At 38.4% G+C, this 14,718-nt stretch overlaps 1 protein-coding gene across 6 annotated transcripts in view; it reads right to left on the bottom strand.

The window, feature by feature from the left end:
* Positions 1 to 14,718, bottom strand: part of dpp10 (dipeptidyl peptidase like 10) — a 255,610-nt gene that overhangs the window by 6,420 nt on the left and 234,472 nt on the right. For all 6 annotated transcript variants that reach the window (XM_026143890.2, XM_026143891.2, XM_080291154.1 and 3 more), the window contains 9 exons: positions 14,530 to 14,621; positions 13,515 to 13,562; positions 12,830 to 12,951; positions 9,054 to 9,098; positions 5,300 to 5,398; positions 5,023 to 5,092; positions 3,678 to 3,872; positions 1,410 to 1,464; positions 1,103 to 1,202 (listed from right to left, as the gene is read on the bottom strand). In XM_026143890.2, coding sequence (XP_025999675.1) covers positions 1,103 to 1,202; positions 1,410 to 1,464; positions 3,678 to 3,872; positions 5,023 to 5,092; positions 5,300 to 5,398; positions 9,054 to 9,098; positions 12,830 to 12,951; positions 13,515 to 13,562; positions 14,530 to 14,621 — 826 coding nt within the window. The remainder of the gene's footprint in view (positions 1 to 1,102; positions 1,203 to 1,409; positions 1,465 to 3,677; positions 3,873 to 5,022; positions 5,093 to 5,299; positions 5,399 to 9,053; positions 9,099 to 12,829; positions 12,952 to 13,514; positions 13,563 to 14,529; positions 14,622 to 14,718) is intronic.

Raw genomic sequence — 14,718 nt, 5'->3', positions numbered from 1 at the left:
CAGCGATTCATGACAGGTAAACTCATAGGAGCTGTTAAAGTTGGGAGCTCACACAGTGCAAATGACAACAAGGGGAGTACAATCACAAAGCACGGAAATAAGAAAAAGCAGGAGACAAGACACAGGTGAAAACAATCAGGGAATTAGAGGGAAGACAGAGACAAAATATTACTGCATTTCTACTTTCCTTGCCATTTTTCCTTGGCCTTCATGAGAAACACTTAATGAGACCAAAGAGGAGTGATAAAGTGATAAAGACTAAGAGAAAGAGAAACTCATTGTGGAGAGAGTCCAACCACACTAGGGATAAATCTGTTCTTCATGAAAGACAACACCTGGACAGCAAGCACTTCATGACAGCATTTTAATGTTCTAACCTTGGGGTTCAATGATTAAAAATTCAAAATACATATCAGTAGGTTAGGGTATGAAACGGACAATATGCTCCACCACTTTTCCAACTATGCTGATCTTTTAAGGAATGGTTGGATATTGCATCGCTATAAATTGTAGGATGATATTATCTCCTCTCCTCTTGCTTAGTATCTGAAGAATTCAAACAGTTGTTATGAGTGCCAGAATGAAACCTTCCTAACCAAAGCAGACTATTCAAATGTACCCATGAAGCTAGGACTTATTTGACATGCAAGGAAGAACAATTCCCAAAGCGAAACAACAAGCAGAAACAAGGAAGACGAGGGAGCTAACCCAGAGGGAAAACATGGGAAAACAACAACAATGAAACACTGGGGACACTAAAAAGTATAAAGATAAAAAGAATATCACTTAAAAAAACAAAAATGCAGAACCAGAACATGTTCAATAGTACTGTGTTACAGTATAGAGAAATAAAGTATATTCTGTGCACATTAGTAACTAGAATATTCAAGCCAAATAAAACTGGTGTGGTACATAATGCTGCCTATATATATTATATATTTATTGTTGTGGACCAACACAATGGTCTGAAATTCCACAATGTATGAAATCCACAGGAAAGTCCACCACAGCAGTTTTACTGATCTTTACTTACATTTGCTTTGCAGCTTGTAAAATGTATCTTTAATGTGAATTAACCTCTTTTGAGAGATGTTTTACTCACCATAGAGTTTCCAGTCGGTCACTGGTGACATTGCACACGCACATTTAAACAGGCTGTCAGTAGACTTCAGCATCATTAATGTTATGTAGGCTCCATATCCCTAAGTGAGCAAACACAAACATTTATTCATCTCTGCTGAAATCCATCGAGTGTAAAAATGAACTTGGATTCAATCTCTGGAGTCACTCAGTAGAAATTTTACTAAGTAGCTTCTTGGCACTTAATAATTTCAGCAATGGAAGTAAGAATAGAATTTAGATGGTCGCAAATTAAAAGTAGAAAAATGGAGGAAAAAAAGGAGGCTCACCTTTCCAAACACTGCTATCCTTGTCCGGTCAATGTATGGAAACTTCATCATGTAACTGGAAAAACACACACATGCTATATGACCTACAGAACTTCTTAAATGTGGTTGCATGGGAGGAACCAAGAATTGGATATCAATAAATATTAAAAAAAACACTTGAAAAATCGCAGAAACTTCAGTGAGTTCTAATGATTTTATTCTTGGATACATCTCCTGCCTTCATAAACATGCATGAGACGATATGACTGCACCATCAATTTGAGCACAAGAGTAAAGCAAATGATTTTAAATCCCGAGAGTCCTCCTCCTGCCTAAAGAAGGTTAAAAAAAAAATCAACTGTATATGTGTAAAGTCTGATATGAAACTGATATTAAAACAGAATCAAAAATCCAAAATCACAAATCACCCCTGACCCTCACTCCACTCACTCCACTATGTCATCTGCAAGGATCATAGTCGACCTGTACAACATCACTGCGCAAACAAGAAGCAGCTCAGAGCTAATATCTGATACAATCCCACCCTGTAACTTTTACACACCTCACCATTGTCTCATTGTCCTCATACATGTCTTTCACCACCTCTTCCACTCCTGTGTTCCTCATACAACACTTCCTCTCTTGCAACCCTCTCATATGCTTTCTCTAGACCCAAAGACATTGCAGCTCCTTTTGACCTTCTTTATAATTCTCGATCAACAAACTCACAAGAAAGATCACATCGCAAGACCCAAATCAAAAAGCATCATAACGTTACATGTTGAGTCTGGCTAAATGCAAAAATGCTAATGGTGACCCTGCCCCGACTCCTAAGAGACTAGAGTCCATCCTCAGTGTGCACCATATTCTTGCTGTGCCTGACTCTCCCTGTTTTGACTATAAAATGCAAATTAAGCAGAGTGTCTATAAACTTCAAAGAGTTCTGTGGGACAAAGAGGCTGACAGGATTTTATTTTTTTAATTAGCATGAACGAGCAGAGAATTTATAGTCCACTGATCACTTATTGCAACTTACTGTACAAACAGTAGCAACAACAACTACTGCCTTACTACTGCCTTGCCCACCCGCAAAGTGCTTTGTTTGTGTACAACATGTGAATTTGACGATTAAATTAAAAAAAAACAAACTATAACCTGTTTTATTTATTCATTTTAACATTGATCAATTCCTGTAAGATGACACTGAGAAAGTTTGATAGTCATCACTTGGACAAAAGGTTCCAAAGTGTCTGTTCATAGAGGGGAATAAGCTTTTGTTTTGGACGTATCGTGGGGTTCTCTCCTGGAAGAGTGACAATCTTGCTCCACTTGGTGGGAGCAATTTCCGGTGTAGCACAAACAAGCAGTGGAAAAAACATGGAGTTTACTGAGTAAATATGATTTTTATTGGGAAAAATCAAAAAAAGTTAGTTGATCCTGTTATGCTCACCATTTTATCAAAATTGTATTTGAAACTGTTTCACTGTTCATGAATGAAAACAACCTTTGGGGTTTTTTAACTAATGAAATGGACCATGAAAAACTTTGAGAACCACTGGCTTAAATTAATTGTAATAATTGTATTATACAAATATTAGAGTAACGATCAACATATGATTTTGACACTTGCTTTTTAAGTTACTTATAATTACTTTGGCGTTATAAATATGCATAGTAAAGTATTCTTTATCCATCATTAAATATGTCTGAAGGGTTACAAACTGAATATATATCTATATTTTTTTTTTTAGTCAGGGGAGTTGTGACAGTTTTTGCATAGATTTTTTGATCATCCATTAAGATAAACATTCTGAATTTGTTGTTATTTAGGTATTTTTTGGAAATAACAGCAAAGGAAATCAGTATCTTACAGTATTTAACAAAGGTATGTATTGTCTGCTGTTGAAACCATGTGCTGTCTGAACTGGCAGCTCCTAAACCAAATAATGAAACATCCAGAACCTCTTATGATTTCATCTGAAACTGTTTACACTATGGTTTCCAATTTAAGTCTAGTCTATATTATGTCAAAAGGAATTTATCTGGAACTTTTATTCTTTAAAGGATTTCTTCCTTTATTCTTGACTTGATAACCATTTTCAAGACTTTAATTAGACACAGTAGTGCAGAAATATTCAGATCAAATAAAAAGAGGATGGCATTCTGCTTTAAATTCCAAACTGAGTTACAAAGCTCTTGTTCAGGGGATTTGCACATATTTTGAATTTTTTATCTCAAAGTACAAGAATAAAAAGTAAAAAGTAAAATAAAATGGATGTGATAACATACTCCACTGCTGCAATCTGGTCCTGAACATCAACAGTCCCCAGTCTCTGGTGAACTTCGTGCAGTATCCTTTGACCCTGGAAGCCGCCGCCCCGGCCGTCCAGACGGGCCACGATGATGTTGTCAGAGCTGACGAGGACCGAGTCCCAGCTGAGGGAGAAACGGTCACTCACAGCCTGACCTCCAGGGGCGCCGTCACTGAACAGAGAACAAACATAATCAGGCACTTTCAGGCAGCATGAAGCCGCATTGGTCATATAACCTCTGTAACTGGCAGAAATTCCTTTTTGAGCTGATACAACTTCCACAGTAAAAGAGGTCTAAAAATGAAAGAAAAAATTATGAAAGACAAATTTCAAAATTTTCACTCTCTGCTTGTTACCTTGGCTGTCAACATGTAGCTAAGCAATGTAGGGAGGAAATGAGAAAACAAGTAAAAAAAACACTGTGTGTGTGTGCAATGACATCATAGTGTTATAGTGGTTGGTGGTAAGATAGCGCCACATTAATCAAGTGCAGATTAATTGCAATCACCCTAACCATCCTAGGGCTGGTCAGTTTTCTGGATGAAACCCTGCTTTTCCAATTAGGTTGTCATCCTGAAGCCTGTGACAAACAACAAACGCACAGCTTGCACCACAAACATCCTTCATCTTGTTCCACTGCTCCTCGGTGGGCAGCAACCTTCAGGGAGTCATTAGAACTCTTTGGACTGAAAGTACCTAATAACAGGCTTACGGTATTTATCAAAATACTATTAAGGAATTTGTTCAAGTTTAGCATTTTTGCTCATTTGTTTTACTTTCAAAAGTTACCTCAGAAGTTGGTCTAATCTACTTTGAGTTAAGACAAGTACTTCTAAGACTTCTAAGCTGATTCTTTCTAAAGACTGAAATAGCTTTTTTCATAATGCAACATGTGACCCAGTGCAAAGGTATGGTACATTGACTTATTTTTAGCTGTTTAACAGTTAACAATAATGTTTATTTTCCTTCATCTGGACCTTAGTGCAACCTTTCAGTTTTATTATATACATTTTATATGACAGAAAATAAGGAAAATAGGTTCTCTTTACAATCACTCTGGCATAGAACACTTCATCCTGTCAGTGATTATTTTTGCTTTTATTGGTTCATTATTCAAATGGATATGAAAAAGACTGAATCACAGGTTGCCACAAAGGTACGCTGTGATTGACTTAACATGACCCCGGTTACTTTACATGCAAATTACGGTCAGGAGTGTGATTACAACTGGAAACGAATGCATTAAATATTCATACATTTTCTGTTCTCTCTTACTTGACCAAGGACTGTGAGATATAGTAGAAAGCACATGTGATACATACACGACCAACAGAAGTCCATAGTGGCGGGAATCAGAGAAGTCTGGTGGGTACGAGATCTTCAAAGGTAAATCTGTAACAAGAAATGAGAGAAAAGTCGATGTATTGCAGTTCACCAGTGAGTTACACTAACACCACAGAAACCTACACTTCAGTTCAGTTCATTTTTATTTCAAACATATACATTCACCAACATTTCATAAAATCTTTCCATGCAGTTGTTTGAAAAGGAGTAGGCAGAAGTATATACTTATTTAGCCCTACCCCCTCACTTCCTCACCAAAATGTTCCATTGGAACAGTTCTGAAGTCTGTCAGCTGGATCCTTTTGTACTTCAAGGCTGCCTTCAGCAAAGAGTTGTTCTCAAGGATGTAGTAATCTGTAAAGATGAGGGCAATGTGTTTAAAAGATGAAAGAGTGCAAAAATTGTTGTCAATAATCTGAATGCAAATGACCTGTACGGAATTGTCTTTTGAGGCTGTGATGTAATGAGATGAGATGGAAAGTGTATGTCAGACAAATAAGATCTGATTCTAGGGGATTGTTTCTGAAATAGTCTTATTTTGTGGCAAATTCATAGAGAGAGCTGAATAACTACAATAATGTAGCCAATATTAAACTTGGATGAGCACAGAAAAATAAATTCAAAAAGTTCAATTTCTGAAAGGCATTCTACACACAGCAGCTTCTGGCCTCAAAAACAGGAGTCCCACTATTTTCTCCACATGTAATGAACAGTGACTCTCTGATTTGGCCATTTTTCCATTCAAGCCATCTGAACAGCAGCTAAATGAAATGGAATTCATCCAGCATTTCTAATAGAAAACCCAAAATCAATAGACGTCTCATTATGAAACCGCCAGAGGCCTTGAGTTCCCAGCTGTGGATGGAGGCACTGTCCTAATAACCCTGTGCAAATTGCTTTTTCTGCAGCACAGCTGTTAACTTTTTCTTTTTTTTTTTTTGTTGTTTTTTTTTTTCCTTGGGAGACAACACATACATGTGGATAACGAGAAAAAGAGTGTGTGTGTCCATTTTCATGCCAAAAATAGAAGAAAGAAATCTGGATTTGTTGACTGTGTGGTCAATGGAAGAGCCTACAACCTGGAAAAATTGGTGGTGGGTGACTGAGTGCAGTAAATTGTTTTTTGCTGTCGGAGACTGATTGCAAGTAGTTGTGACGACCAACTTATCAACCAGACTTTGGGCACGCGGCACCCTCAACCCCTACTCTTTGACAATGAGCAGAGTGGTTTCCAGTGTTTCAGGCTTTTAGTCACATTTGTATACATAGATCAGTACACAGTGAAAGCATCTCTCCCAGTCTTTTCTCAGCAGTGTACACACATTGAGAGCAACATTCATGCTTCTTCATTTTTTGTACCTCCTTCAATAGGTGCAGTTATATAACTCATGTGTATCAAAATGTACCTTCCACAAAGCTACAACTTCCCAGACAAGGAAACTGCAAGTTGATTGCACATGTTCGCAATCACTTTGTTTGCATCGTAGTCTCCAACCACTATTTTCCCGAGTGTGACTGTCGTGTGAGCTCTGCTGGCTCTGACGTACGACCAGATTCAAGAGGAAATACTTGTCAGCTTGTATTTAGGTCTTATACCAACTACATTTCCTTGGCCTAATGCCCACCCAGCCACTTACAAAATCGACTGTCAGGCAAGGATAGGAATCTGACACTGCATGTGAGGATATTTACAGAAACTCTTTACTATTTGCTTTTATTTCCAGAAAAGATGGGATTGTTTTAGGTAAAAGAGAGACTCTGTTACAGGTTTTTTTTTACAGTTTTAAATGCTTGAAAAGATGTTTAGTTCCCTCTATTTCTGCATTTAGGTGTGGCTTTAATGAGTAAATGTCTTGAACTGTACCGATGTAAATCAGGACATGTGGGTTGCTGACCCCTCTCCAGAAATCATACCTTTTACTAAATGGGACTCATTCTATTTTAGGATTTTCCCTACTTTAAACAGATAAGGGTTAGTAATATTTGAATCTCACGGTACACCTGGTTAGAAGTAGTTTGCCTGCCTTAATTTTTTGTGGCACAGATTCAACAAGGTGCTGGAGACATTCCTCAACAATTCTGGTCCATATTGACATGATGGCATCACACAGTTGCTGCATATTTGTCAGCTGCACATCCATGATGGGAATCTTCCAATCCAACACATCCCACATTCCACGCATGCTGTATTGGTTTGAGATCGGGTGACTATTGAGGCCACTTGAGTACAAGGAATGCATTGTCATGTTCAAGAAACCAGTTTCAGATCATCTGAGCTTTGAGACGTGTTGTGTTATCCTGCTGGAAGCAGTCATCACAATATGGGTGCACTGAACCCATGTGAAATGTAGCCTCAGTTTCTTGTTCTTTGCTGATGGGAGTGGCATGTGGTGTGGTCTTCTGCTATTGTAGTCCATCTACTTCAAGGTTCAAAATGCTTTTCTGCATATTTCAGTTGTAAAAAGTAGTTATTTGAGTTACTGTTGCCTTCCTGGGGCTTTTTTTTCCACCTCTGACATCAACAAGGCTTTATGATCCAGAGAACTGATGCTCACTGGATATTTTCTCTTTTTCTGATAATTTTCTATACAATCAGCAGTTTCTGAAATACTCAGACCAACCCGTCTGGCACCAATATTGTCACTTTCAAAATTACTGATGTAATTTTTCTTCTCCATTCTGATGCTAAGAATCAGCAGGACATCCATGTCTACATGCCAGAGTTGCTGTTGGGTCTGCGCTTCCACAGGCCCCGCTGGTTTAGAGACTTATTCCCATTAACGAAGCAAGATGAACAGTAATCGAACAATTTTACTTGCTAGCAAGGGACGCTGGTCGGAACCAGGCTCTTGGAGCTCAACGCTCCTCACCTGTTTCCTAGCTAACTTTAAATAAACAGCCTTCCTTGCAGCCTTTTATTGACTACAGTTACAGTTTACATAGGCACCACCCATTGTAACACCCCCTGTGGTGTGTCGTGCCCTTGTATATGTGTGTATGCATGTGCGAGAATGTGTGTGTGTGTGTGTGTGTGTGTGTGTGTGTGTAGGTGCCCGTGAGTGTTTGTGTTTGTGGGTGCATTTGTGTGACCTCCTGCTCACCAAAGGGTCATAAAGGCAGGAAGTTTACTTAACAAGAAAACAGAACCTTCACCTAGGATGTGCCTATAATAAAACACTACAGCCTCCCCCACCATTCAACAGGCTGGGGAAGGAGTCAGAAACAAAGGAATGTCTTTGATCACATAGTTTGCACCAAGACTTACAAATTTAAGTAACACAATGACAACATTTAACAATTTGACTCTAACAGTTGCTTTCATGTGATTGGCAGATGTCAACATTTGCATTGATAAGTGGCTGAATATGTATACCTAAAAAGTGCATATTCATAAATTACTTGAATACTTATAAATTTGCCTTATTAAGTCTACTAAGCCGAGCTTCTAAGCTCTCTGAACTTCTCTAACTTGCTTGCTTCAGCCTGGAAAATTCATCTTGGTCATGAAGTTCCAGAAATGTTGTCATTAGCATAGAGGCTACTTGTTGTGACTGTCAGTTCCATTCATAAAAATTGGGAAAGAAAAACAGAAGAGTTTCTTTGCTCTGTGAGAAATTTCCTTTTTATCAGTGAAATCTATATTTGTTACAAATTCTCCGAAACACAGCGACCAGTGACTCTTTGGCAGTCACCCAAAGGGGAAGACAGTAACAGAGATTTTGGCTGAAAATAACTGTGGTGAACAGGAACATCGGGTAAGTCTTATGAGATTTGACTTTGTCGTCTATTTTTGTTTGGAAATGTTTCTACAACACTTACACTTAAACTCAAAATAGATTCAAATTAAAGCAGTCAGTTCCATGAATACACCCTCCTCCACCCACCCATGTTGCTTGTCAAGGGAAAATAACATTTACAGTTCTTGCAAGAGGCCTATTGTGTTTGAATGTCGCCTCATTCACAAACTCTGAGTTACTTTTTCTAAAATGTGAGATACAAATAAACTTACTTGAATTATTCAGACTGTGTAGGATCACAGTAGGTGCTCCTGGACCTGAAAGGAGACAAAAAGAGCATCTAAGTAATTTAAGCAATTTCCAGCATCTTTATTATCATGACTGGAGACATTTCCTGTTAGGATGCCTGGGTCGTTGACCCAGGGTTTTTGAGTTTATTATATTATTTATAATTTCTAGTCTTTGGGTTTTTGTTAGAGTCATGTCTTATGGTTTGTTTCTGTGTAATCCTTAGTTGCTGTCTCCCCTGTCCGCTATATCCCTGTTTCCAGTCAGTGGCTGTGTCTGCCCTGGTCCCACGTCTCTGTTCCCTCTGTTGTAGTGCCTGCATGTGAGTCTGTCTTTTGTTCAGTGTGTGTTATGCGTTTCCTGTTTTACTTTGAAGGTCTCTGTCTTATCTCAGTGTGTTCCGTTTACGCTTCCTTGTCTCGTCAGTTCTGATTTGCCCCAGCTGTGTTTCCCTCCTGTTGTCCATTCCCTGATTGCTCCCTCTATGTATTTAAGCCCTGTGTTTCAGTTTGTCATTGTCGCGATCTACCTTTATCTTGCTGTGTGTTTTGTCTGCGTAGGTGTATTTTGTATTCTTAGTTTTTGTTACCCTTTTGAGTTCAGCATTAAAGCTGTTTTGAGTTACTTTCTGTCTCCGGAGTCTGCACTTTGGGTCCTTCTCCTGCCTGCACACAGCCGTCACATAACATTTCCACCTGACAGTTTGCCCAATTACGATTAAATGGTATTTAATATATGTAAAGGGGCTCCTTTAAAGCTGCTCTAAAAGGCCACTGTAGGCAGCTGTTATGTCACCTTCCCTATATTTTCTTAAATCAATTAGGGGTTAAAGGTCACTCGAGATGCCTCCCTAATATCAAATTAAGCCAGTACTTGTTAATGCCCTTCTCTAATATACTTTGTCAGAGGTTAATAGGATGGCAGGTGTGCTGTACTTAAAGCTCTCCTTTCTTTGAGTTAAAACACAAACCAACTTTTCCTTTATTTCCTTGCACTTATCTGTTGGTGGGCTGTATTAGTTTTGACCCAATGTTACACAGAGAAATGGCTTCATTTTGTGCATGTACCTGCTAGAAAACAGTAAACCAATCAGATCACTTTATGAGTGGGTTTAAGAGGCTTGTGCTGATGAAAACAGGTGTGAGAAGAAGCTTGTCAGGATTACGTGAACTTGGCCTTTGGAAGACAACAAGCTTTCTCCATTATTTTTATTGCTTTTGGGAAAGGGAACGCAGTTATTGTCCAATATATCATCACGCCAAAGCCCAAATGCCTCCTGCGCATGAAGAGCTTTCAGCTGTTCAAAATAAATTGAAACCACAAACAATATGAGTTACCCCTCATTAAATAATCTACTTGTTGCCCAATAATACTCCCTAAAAGCGATTACACACAATGTAGTTGCTAATTATTCATTTTATGACTCTCATTTCAAACTGATGAGAGATTAATTTTAAACTGAATCAGGAGGGTGACAGATCATGACTAGCAAACCCAGGCATGTGCCAGACAAATAAATGGATGCTGAATAAATAAGGAACGTAAAACACAACATAATCCTAATTTGATTTTTTTTAAACCAGCAGCCATCTGCAGCTATGTTGTAATAGAATGAAGCGCCACACAAATTGCTTTAGATGGTTAAAATTGTAAAGATTTAATTTTTATTAATGTAACTGTCCATTTAGGTGATACAGGCCAGATGCCATGATGTGGAATCATCCCAACATCGTGTAAGTATCTGCATGTGCTGATGTATCGTAACGTGGTCTGGCGAAGAAGGATCGGCAAGCAGGTCTAGTGGACATGTGGTGTGGAGGCTAGCCGGAAAACTTGGAGGCCAGTCAGTTAAATAGAACAAAAGACCTTTATGTGCCGTTAACAGAAGAAAACCATACAAGCCAGGTCTCCATAGCTCCATCCTATTCGTACATACATGTGCCGGGGGTTAGGCAGTCGCTGGTGCCAGCCCGTTACAATGGTAAGGTCTCTCTAAACAGATGCACGGGCAACAGCATGCTTGGCTGTAATGGCTGCCGCTGCATTCACACTAGGATACTCTGCAACTACTACAATAATAGAATGACACCCCCTAGTGGTGCTATACCATAATAAGGGTCGTTACAGTATAGTTGTTCAATTCTAGCTCTTTGGTTGGCATAGACAGCAGGCTATGAAGCTCATCAGCCTGAGGACTGGAATGAAAGAAAACGTCAATACTGCTGTGTCAGTTTTGGGTAAGTTATGAAGCTGCAAGTGTGTAACAACAGCAAAAAAAGTCAGAAAGTTTCATTTGGAATTCAGCAGGCAGAAAAAGTAATTTTAAAAGAGCAGGATTGCATTCAAATATTCTCTTGACATCCACCGGAGAGGTGTGCTACAAAACGAGATTAATGGGTTAGTGAAGTGCGTCGAGCTTAAAGTCAGAGTTTTGAGTGTCGTGAAGACAGATGCCTTTTTACCTGGGTGGGTCACCATGGTAACTTTTGCTGAACATACATCCTGATCTGAAGCTGGTTGGGTTCAGAGTTTCAGTTAAAAATTGCCTGTCTGTATCTGTTCTTTTCATTACCATACGCTCTAAGTGTTATAAAGATGTTCAGCAGAAGAAATGCATTTGATAAACAGATGTAACCTCTAAAGGTATGCCAACACTGTGTGTCGCATTATCACAGGAATCTGCACGTCTATCTTCAGTTGATGAAAATGTATCAATTATGTTTTTAAGCTTGGTCCTCATTTGCTTTCAAGTCTGTTTTACACCACGCTAATAAAACACAGATAAGAAAACTCAGTCAGTCTGTTGATAGTCTAATTACCAGCAAAAACTTTTGTTTATCTGGCTGCAAACTATAGGACAGTCAGTGCTGTGTGTGCTGAGGAGCATTTAATGTTTAGAGTTTCAGAGCTCTAATGTGCAGCTGTCAGAGCAATAAAATAAACATGTTTACTTAAGAGTTATTCTCATTTTATTTGCAGCAGCATCGTTGCATTTGGCTGCTTTATTTTTCATATCCTTTATAGATCCTTATCACCTGTATGTCTGATAATTGGATTTGGAGTGCTGCACTCAATGCATCCACTATGTGCAGATGGAAAGCGAAATGACACTTCAAATGCCTCCTTTTATGTGTGCATGCACATAGCCTGAAGCAGTGTGGCTGATAACCACTGTCATGAATACCCGTTATCTCTGAGTTGGGTTGTAGGTTTTGTTGAACCAGCTAAAGTAAAGAAAGCCCAGATATGTTTAATTGCTTTGCAGTACACAGCTCAGGTCTGTTGTGAACTCATTTAGTTAGTTTGGCTGTACTTTCTGAATCAAGACTTTTTTATAATAAGTCTCATATTTGCATTTTGAACTTGCAATTCTTCTTTAATAGTTTTTCCCATTTGGGAATGCCAAACAAGCAAATATTTCATAAAGAGATGGGGGTGTTAACCTAACCTTAACCCCTGTGTGTATTACTGGTAGCCTGCATGTTGTTAAGAGGTTAAATTCATTCCCTGATCTAACAACGTGGGTGGAAGCAGACTGTTGTCTGCACCAGACTGTTGTGATTCTCTAAATCACGCCCACGTTTGAACCTCAGAGTCAAATCCCTGAACTATTTTATAATATAATTTTTCATAATAAGACCCCAATCACTTGGAAGTCTGTCACCCTATGAAAGCCAAAGACACTCTGACAGCAATTTGAAAGGGCATTTCATAGCAGGAAAACTGGATGGCCCTTAAAGTGAGATACTGGTTGGCCTACCTTTACAGTCGAGGATAATGTGCTGGTTCGTGGGGCTGATGTCAGCGTCGAAGTACAAACAGTGGGCTTTATTCAGTTCACATGTTAAACACCGTCGGGGGAACAGGCCCACAGTTTTAACACTGAGAAGAGAAGAGCATTTAAAAAAAAGAAAAAGAGACAAAGCACATAAAACTTTTTGAGTAAGAAAGTAAAGGACATATTTCTTGATCTTTTTTCATGATAACTCCCCCGAAGCGAACAAACCAGTAATAAATCATATCCAACTGGAAAGTATTACCTGTCTCGTTACAGGCTGGTATAGTTTACTCTTTTACATAAAGCACATTTTTCACAGTTTTTTGGCATTTTTATATTTAACCAGTAGTCAGAAAAATAACTGGGAGGTGATTAATAATACAAATTTTATGTGTGAACTGGTGATAAAGTGGCCAAAATATTCAGATTAATCTCTACTAGTTCCAAAAAGTCAACCATATATCAATGTAAGAATAATGTGACAATTGTGAAAGTGAAAAATTCTTTGCAACCATTTTTTAAATATTTTTTTTTATCCCATGTTCATCATCATCATCATGTGAGTAAATTTACTACTAATAAAAGTCCCTTGAGTTCTCATGATATAAGTTCGAAAAGTTTTTAATCATTTTATAAAAATTATTTAATTAATAATAATGATGCAAACCTGAAAAGCTGCCGTCTCCGTGGTGAACCCTCAGTGCTGAGAAAATAACTGTTAGAGGACATAAAAGATAATTAGTGCAAACAGACATGCTAAATTAAACACAGAAGCTCATTATCTCCTTGTTTTCTTTGTTTAAGCGAAATTCATACATTTAATTACTAAAACACACATGTGCCATGTGTGGCATCCACAGTGAACCAAGGAGAAAAGGAGACAATTCAGTACTAACTACTTTGTTCATTATCAACCCAACTCTTGTTATTGTTGTTTTTTTTCTTTAAATTAAATTTCTCTATTTGTTTGTGGCTAAAAACATTTAAGATCAGCACTCTGGTCAGCTCTATTCGATCTTTTAAAAACACAACAGCATTAGATTAGCTAAGTAAGATTCAGTAACGCATGCTTGTGGTCACAGACTTGGCAAAACACATCACTGCTTGAAACCACGATCAGGAACTCTGTGATTAGAGGAATTATGAATAGGAGGGTACAAATTTCACCTTAACAAGCTCCTAATTTCTTAGAGAAGTAAAACAGAACAATCAAACAGATGGACAATAATAAAACTGAAATAAAATTACAATTAGAATAAGAGAAACAGAGTGGAAAAAGAAAAGTCATCTTTTAAGTTGGTTTTTTTTCATCTTATCATTTGCGAGCCTTATCTCTTCATGCAGGTTGTGGTGAGCTGAGAGGTCCTGATGGTCAAGGCACTGCCAGGTTTAATTTAAGCATCAACATTGGAACGGCCAGAATGGCTCCACCATAGGATGTAAGCCCGCAGACTGGTGTATATGGGGTCAACATTTCTCCTGGGTAGCCTGAGCCCAGAACCATACATGCTTTAAAGGTGATCCGTAAAATCTTAAAATCAAGTTGTGTGCTATAAGAAACCCAAACTATCGATTTCTTAACTACTCTGGGGTGAGAGGATGACTGTTTTTTTTAAATTAATTTTTTTATTGAGGTCAGTAAAGTTTGTAGGTTTTAGGGGGAGTTTTGCGGTCACACTCACAGGTTATCGGTGTCCTCATCAAAGGCAATGATCTTTGTCACCTCCCAGTTTCCAGACGTTAGATGTCGGACTTCATTTTGATCAGCTCTGAACTGAAAAAATCAGAACAACAGTAGTAGAGGGTCATTTGACTGAGCGCCATCACTTAACTCATGCTCAGGTGTCAGTCAAACACTACATATTCAAAAG

This window comes from Astatotilapia calliptera, chromosome 16 (assembly GCF_964374335.1).
Source record: "Astatotilapia calliptera chromosome 16, fAstCal68.1, whole genome shotgun sequence".
In the NCBI taxonomy this organism is placed as follows: Eukaryota; Metazoa; Chordata; class Actinopteri; order Cichliformes; family Cichlidae; genus Astatotilapia; species Astatotilapia calliptera.
The sequence above is the reverse complement of the archived record's forward strand: the minus strand, read 5'-3'. Positions and strand labels throughout refer to the sequence as shown.